Source organism: Delphinapterus leucas, chromosome 15 (assembly GCF_059928025.1).
Source record: "Delphinapterus leucas isolate spDelLeu-1000000601 "Yukka" chromosome 15, BTC_Dleu_Yukka2, whole genome shotgun sequence".
Taxonomy (NCBI): domain Eukaryota; kingdom Metazoa; phylum Chordata; class Mammalia; order Artiodactyla; family Monodontidae; genus Delphinapterus; species Delphinapterus leucas.
In genome coordinates, this window is record NC_143143.1 from 21,763,951 (window position 1) to 21,771,404 (window position 7,454).

Here is a 7,454-nt window from a genome sequence, read left to right on the forward strand (position 1 = left end):
TTTTTTTTTAACTCAAGACTGGGTCTGTCCAGGTAAAAGTGTACAGTGAGCATACAAGCTCAAACACTAGGCAAAGTTCAGGTGCATCTTATCACAATGCAAAAGCACAAGAGTGAACAAAGGAACATACCATACCATCTCATTCATTTTACATTTTGGGGGGCTTATTGTCTGACATATTTAGCCGTAAGAAATACGGGTTAGGGAATTCCCTGCCAGTACAGTGGTTAGGCCAAAAAAAAAAAAAACGGGTTAGATACGATTTTGAACAATTTCCCCCTGTTCTTACTATCTCCTCCTATTCCTCTTTCTAGCCACAGAATATTTAACTGAAGATATCTTGAGATGGCAAGGGAAACTGTTAGAAAAAAAAAATCACTGCCTCCATGCCACTTCAGCCACACATCACCACTGTCACACTCTGGACCTTGTGCCCACAATGCCCTGCCCTTCCATTCTGCTGTATCAATCACTCCCAGTCAAGTCTTCAGCTCCACTGGGCCCAGGTCAACTATTCCACTGACCATATACCAACTGCTATTCAAGGACCAATATACCAGCTTTTTCCCTTTTCACTTTCACTCTTTATCCAGCTAAGATTTCATGAGCCATCATTACAATATTTTGACTAACACCCTAAACACCTTTGCTCCTCTGTCATTCTGTTGCATGTATCTGGCAAATCCCAACCCTGAATGAAGCCTTCTATTGGCTTTCACCACACACTGGTGACAAAGTAGTTGAGCACTACCAGAGACAGTCAACAAAGCAGATCCATTATCACACTGTATGTTCACGACCACTGACTTCAATGAAGTGTCCACACTGCTAGATAATCCTACTGTCTCTGGTTGGCATGCTTTCTCTCACAACTATTTATTTATTTCAAACATCTTCTACTTCTTTCAAACCTTGGACTTCTGTCCCTCCCATCTCCAAGGCAACTCACAGCAGATGACTTTGCCTAATTTGAAGGAGTTGTATTCATCCTATTCTTGCTTTCTTTCAAATATAATAGAGCATAACATCTCAGGAATGTTATGCTATTACTTATCTCTTTCTTCCCTCTCTCAACTCTATCTTTCCCATGGACATTTAGTCTATTTCATACATTGGGATTCCACTTGAAACTTCTTTACAAAAAAAGATCTGCTAGAACAGTGAACCTCTTTGCCCCTAAGTATGTTAGGTCTCAAAGAAAGTCTCATAAAAGGAGTCATTGCACACATAATCAGGATAAAAACAACAACAGGTCATGAACTGGACATCACACATATAACTACAAACTAGTACTAACACTGACATCACCAGCATTTTCAGAAACAAAGCCCATAGTTTCACCAAATTCTAAATCATTGATATTTTCTTTATATGCTTTACAGTTTAAAAAATTGAGATATAATTAACATATAACATTGTGTATGTTTAAGGTGCACAAAGTGTTTGATACATTTATATATTGCAATATTACCACTGTAACATTAGCTAACACCTCTATAGGGTCACATAACAATCATATATGCTTTACAATTAAGAGCTCTGCTAAGACTACATAGGCAAGAAAACGAGCAGAAATTTTTAGTGTTATTTTAATAACCAGTAAATCTGACGGCATGATTTTGTGTTACTAGGTCTAGATGGGGGAGAGAACGGAGGAGGAAGCAACAAATGTCCCAGCCACAGCTTTTTTTAAGGGCTAAAAATATTGCAGGATAAATACAGAACCATAAGTAATACTTAAGAAGTAAGTTTGACAGCATAGTGATACATTCTTACAACAAATTATTCATGGAGGGAGTCTGACATTCCCACCCCCCATTATTCCCTTCATCTGCACTGAACAAGCAGTTGGAAAACAAGCTCATTCCTTTATTCCCATCAGCTCTCCTGGCAGCTGTTACATTAATTAAAGGTTTGGTCTCACAGGTCTGGGTGAGTGTGAGTGAGTGAGCGTGTGTGTGGGAGGGTGGAGGGTGGCCCGAGCTGAGAAAAATCGTGCAAGGGCATTCACCTAGGATACCCTTCAGAAAGATGCCTGCCTCCTTCCTGAGGGCACCACCTTGTCTCTGCTGCCCACAGCTCCGTGGTGTTACAGCAGGCACTGCTACTGGGCTGCCTGCAACTCTAATGTGTTATTTAATTTTGAAACTACTATTAGGATCACTAAAGCGTTTTGTGATTCTCCATAAAATGAAGTTTATTATTAAGGTTATTACAGTGCCGGGGCCTAAAATAAAGCAAAATTATAACCACACAGACGTCAAAGGGAAACTCGGAAGCCACATGCATCTCAAACACTGCCAAGTGGGCAGGGGCTGGCGGGGGCGCGGGCAGGGGGCTCTCATCCGGCGCCCTCCACCGGCACCACTGCTCCCGGCACCATGAACCCGGCCCCGCCCGGACCTCTCCCCCGGACGCCGCTTCCTGGGGAGAGGTGGGGGGACGTCAGCGGTCGGACCCGACTCCTCTTGGTCTCTCATCGACCATCAGCTCTCGGGTGTCTCTCACACTCCATAGTCTGCCTCGCTCCCGGCCCCAGCCTCCCCGGCGGGTTTCTAATTCCTTCACAGTGCGCCTCAGTTTCCTCCCGTCTCCCACCTTGACTTTTGTTTGTTTGTTTAAGTCCAGGACTAAGCTCGTTCCTCCACGGTCCCTCAGGTCGCCGGCTGTCTCCCCTCACTCTCCCTCCCCGGTCCAGGACCGCCAGCCCTGCCCAGGTCTCCTCGCCCTTCCGCCACTTAGCACTCAGCCTGGGGCGCAGCTCCCCTCCGCCCGGGGGTCCCGCTAGCGACCCGCGCGTCCCCTTCGCCATCCCCTCTGCCCCTCGGCCACCCGGCCCGGCATCGCCTCTCCGCCCCCTTCTCCTCAGGCCGGCCTCCGCCTCGCACCCTCCAGCCCGGTCTTCTCCTCAGCCGGGTCTCCCTTCCCCTCCCTTCGCCCTCAGCCAGTCCTCCATCCGGCCCCGCGCGCCCGCCGCTCACCGGCGGACTCCCCGGTGTTGATCCAGTCCGGGTTGGCGATGCTGGCGATGGCGAAGATATCGGCGGCCAGAAAGAGACATCCTGAGATGATGGTCAGTTTATCCATCTCCCCGCCCCGCTCCCCCCACCCCCCGAGCCCCGGACAGGCCGCGGCCTCACGCCTCCCGCCCCATGGGCCGCCGCCGGGGCCAGGAGACCCCGCGCCGCCGCCTCGCGTCCCCTCGGCCCCCGCGCGCCGCTCGCGCCCTCCGCGCGCCCGGGACCAGCAGCCGCGGCGCGGCCCGCACAGCCGGAACCGCCGCCCGCCCCGGAACTGCTCGGCCCGCCCGCCCCTCACCCGGAAGCGAAGCTGCGGCGCTGGCGAGGCCGGCTCCGGGTCCCGGCCGGCGACGACCCTGTTCCGACCTCTCGGTCCTGCCCTGGCACGCGACCCGGACCCTCCGGCCTTCCCGCCTGGGGCCCCGCTCCGCCCGACTTCTCCTCGGCCGCCCGCCTTGCTGTCCTGGACAGGGCAGGAGCCGCCTGTCTTCAGCAGGAGGCGGCCCCGAGCCCGCAGAGGGAGTCGGTGACAACGCCTTGTCACCTTGTGTTACCATTGCCTCTGCCCTATCTGTCAGCCCCGGGACTGCGCCTTTTAGGAAATGGCTATGGACACCTGCTGTGCGTCAGGCACTGTTGGTGTAGGTGCTGGGGCTGCTGGAGTGGACCTGAGAGAGAAAGTTTTCGTTCTCAGGAAGCTTACCTCCTGGTGGGGAAGAAACGGAAACTGTTAAAAACTGATCTTGAAAATAAAGATAATGTTAGGTGTTGATCTATTAAGTTGGGGGTCGGTCTGATGGGGGGTTTAGGGGGCGGCGATGGTACATAGGATGGTCAGGGAAGGAAGGTTACACGGAGAACGCCAGGTTCATAAAAACCTCATCTATGAAGATCTGGGCAAGACTGTTCCAGACAGAGGGAAAAGGAAGTGCAAAGGACATTCGGGGAGCGGGCAAGGAAGAGGTTGGCCTGTTCAAGGAACCGCAATATATCCTGTGTGGCTGGAGAGTGGTAAGAAAAGACAGAGGTGGGCAGAGTCCAGATGTAGGACTTTAAGAGCCATGATAAAGAGTTTGGATTTTGTTCTAAATGCAACGGGAAGGCACCGGAGGGTTTAGAACAGCAGAGAGGGTGACAAGGGCTTATTTAATCTGTAAAGAGAGTGTCGATTGTAGGTGGGGAGGGGCAAGAATGAAAGCAGGGATACCAGTTAAGAAGCACAGTAGTCCAGGAGAGAGAGAAATGTAGCTTTAGCTAGGACGAGAGTAGTGAAGATAGGGGATGATGGGCAGATTGGATGTTTTGTAGGCAGAGGGAAGGACTTGCTGATAAACGGGGGAGGGGTTGAAAGAAAGAGAGGACTCAGGGAATGACTCCTAAATTTTTGGCCTGAGTAATGGGGTGTTTGATGATACTATTTATTGAGGTGGGATGTGGGGAAGGGCTTAGCTTGGATGGAGAATCAGAAAATAAACAAGACATTGGCATAATTTATTAGCAATACAGATGGTCTACCATATACAGTTTTGCTATCTAGTGGAGATTTCCTTTTCTTCCATGGCTCATGGACTAAACCACCATTAACCCTGACTTTGAGTCCAGCTCTTTCTTTCCCAGTTAGTTCCCCATGAGACGCTCATTTTCTCCATAAACCCCACCTAGGTCATCTCTAGAAAGACCTAGAAGAGTGACATCTGTCTCTATTTTTGGAATGCCTACATGTCCACAGAACTCAGCAAGTTTCAAATTCCACCAATCCAACAGCCTTGCAGAAGTGCACAGGGTTATCAGTATCACCACATAGATTGGGCAAGGAAGTTTGATTGCTAGCCTGCAGACTTTCCTGTCCAAACATTGGTCTCTTGGGGGTGGGGGGGTAGTTTTTTATTATTATTATTAAACCATTAATTTTTCCTCTGCCACAGAAACTGATACAAGCTGATTTATATGTTCCAGGGATTTAGACATAATGCATATCACATTACTGCAGGAGGTTTCACTGTTTATTGTTGTTTAAACACTGGAGAAGTTTGGTGGAGTCATATTCTTGGCTTCTTTCTGGTGTTTCTGTTGCCAAGTAATAGAAGAAACTCCAACTATACAGTCCTGAATTCTCAAATAATGTCCACTGATGTTCACTACTGGGCAGTTGATGAGAATCCTAGGGTGAAATGTTGGAACATTTACCTATTCTAACTCCAGCTAAGTGGAACTATGACTTGATTCTTGTGTTTAAACAATACAAGTATAAATCCCTCCTTCTACCCAGGCATCCCTTCCTGGTCCCTCCAGCCTTTGCCCCTCCACGAAATGTTCTGGATCTAAGATTAAAGCATAAAAACAACCAGTACACGGTTAAAAGGATTTAAAACATTTTTTTAACCAGGTTAATAGCTGCATATCACTACAGACAATAGTCACCTATCCCATTCCTTACCAACCAGGATGTGGGGTGGGTGGCATGGGTAGGACCAAATACTCTGTTTACAGATTTCCCATTAATCCCATTAATTTGGGGCTGTTTTTATCCCCAAGTCTCATTCTTGCTTGCCAATGTACCTAGTGTTTCAAAGTCTCAAGTCTCTCAGGACAGGACAGATCAATTCTGTTCTCCTCTATATCTCAATCTAGATTTTAGTAGAGACAAACCCTAGGAGTTAGGGACAGGTGGCATGATGGAGTAAAAAGACTACAGAACCATATTTTAGTCCCGCCTGTGCTACTGACTTGAACTTGGGAAAGTCATGTCACCTCTCTGGGCCTCTTTCCCCTATCTGACCAACAGACTCCCAGAGTCAGGCACTCTGCTTCAGTGATAGAACTTCCCCATCCTCTCACCCCTAAGCAAACCAGCTAGGCCTTTTCTATTCAGAGAGAGGATGAGCCATAAGGCTACTTAAGGCAGAAAAGCCTTGAGGACCCGGAAGAACATAGAAGGCCCCCAGGAGGGAGCTATGCTGGCAGCCTGAAGTCATATATAGTCATTCCGTGGTTGTTAAAGGACCGTGAACACAGCGTGCTTTATGGTGATGGATGGTAGGCTTCAGCCCAGCAGAGGCTGAATCCAAATGGGACCTCAGGGAAAGCTGTGGAGGGGAGTGTGCAATCACTCTTCTCTTTAAGGAGGATCTTTGACCTGACAGCATAGAGAACACACTACCTCCCTGGAGGTTAAGTTTACCATCCAGGCCAAGAATGTGGTGGATGCACCACATGTGTTCACCTGGTGTTTCTGGGACTAGACAAAAGAGCTAAATCCGGAGGTTAATAGTTTGTGCCTTGAGCTCAAGTCTCATTTAGTCTCATGGATTGGGTTCTGCCGGAGCTGACTTGGAGACAAGAGATTATTGTCTACTGTGCAGGAAGTTTATTAGGGTGTGCTCTTAGGATCGACTCCTGTGGGGGAAGGGAAGGAAGCAGGATTGGACAGAGGGAGCAGTTTGACTGTGGTGCAGTCACAGGAGGCTTTGGCAGAGCCCAGGGGGAGCTCTGAAGCTGGGATGGCTGTTCTGAGTTGTTCTGAGTTGGAGTAAAGGGGCCAACCAAGCCTTTGTATCTCTGCATGGACCAGTCATCGGATGTTAGTCATGGGGCATGACCTTGGGTAAGGCGGCTCTCCAGCCAAGGACAATTCCTTGAGAGAGCTGACAGCTGACAGCAGTCAACCTACAACCTCCCCAAGAGCTGGGGCCTAGGTTCTCCTGTCCTGAAAGGGGACTAGGCATGACAGTGCGGCACTTGCAACAGTGCACCCATTGTGCTGCACAGATCCACTTGCTTCTTTTTCTATTCTGAAAGCAGCACCTTTAGGACCCTGGTGGACGTCTTTTCCTGTGGGAAACTTATAAGAGGAAAGTTAGTGGGACAAAGTATAGCTCTTGCTGCTGCTGCCGCTGCTGTAGCTCACCTTAAGGTGTAACTGACATACTCATCATTTCCCTCCTCTCCTATCCATCCTAGATTCCTCTCACCCTCTGCTAGCACCTCTATACTTCTCAGGCTGTGGCTACTGTTTTTGTCCATTTACTGTAAAATAGGCCAAAGGAGAACTAAGAGACACCAGGTGGATCATGTGGGTGCCACATCATTCCATTTTACTACTCGTGAAAAACTGAACAATCTTAGTGCCTCCCTGTGCTGAAGGCTACGTATGCTTCTCCTCTACTGGGGATGGGGTCCTCATTATTACCTGGGCAGCAGGTCCAGCTCCAAAATCCCATCTTAGCATCTACTCTTTCCTGTTGTCCCTGGCACAAGCTGTTGCAGGTTGGGTTCTCTAGGAAATACTCTTGAGTTGCAGGACATTTATTGAGGAGTGCTCTTGGGACCCACATCTGTGGAGGGAGAGAAGGAAGCAGGATCTGGCAGAGGGAGAAGTCGGGTTGCAGTGCAGCCATAGGAGGACCTCAGCAGACCCTTTAGGAAGCTCTGAAG

General features: G+C 49.1%; 1 protein-coding gene across 2 annotated transcripts in view; it reads right to left on the bottom strand.

Moving 5' to 3' along the window:
- The window catches only part of MOSMO (modulator of smoothened), a 67,581-nt gene extending 63,906 nt beyond the window's left edge, over positions 1-3,675 (bottom strand). Inside the window, exons 1-2 of one of the 2 annotated variants that reach the window (XM_089896063.1) lie at positions 3,319-3,675; positions 2,982-3,062 (exon numbers count right to left, since the gene is read on the bottom strand). In XM_089896063.1, coding sequence (XP_089752189.1) covers positions 2,982-3,062; positions 3,319-3,577 — 340 coding nt within the window. In that variant the 5' untranslated portion in view covers positions 3,578-3,675. Of the gene's footprint in view, positions 1-2,981; positions 3,252-3,318 lie in introns of those variants that run through there. The other variant, XM_022588582.2, reaches the window with a different exon arrangement.
- Between the last annotated feature and the right edge of the window lie 3,779 nt (positions 3,676-7,454).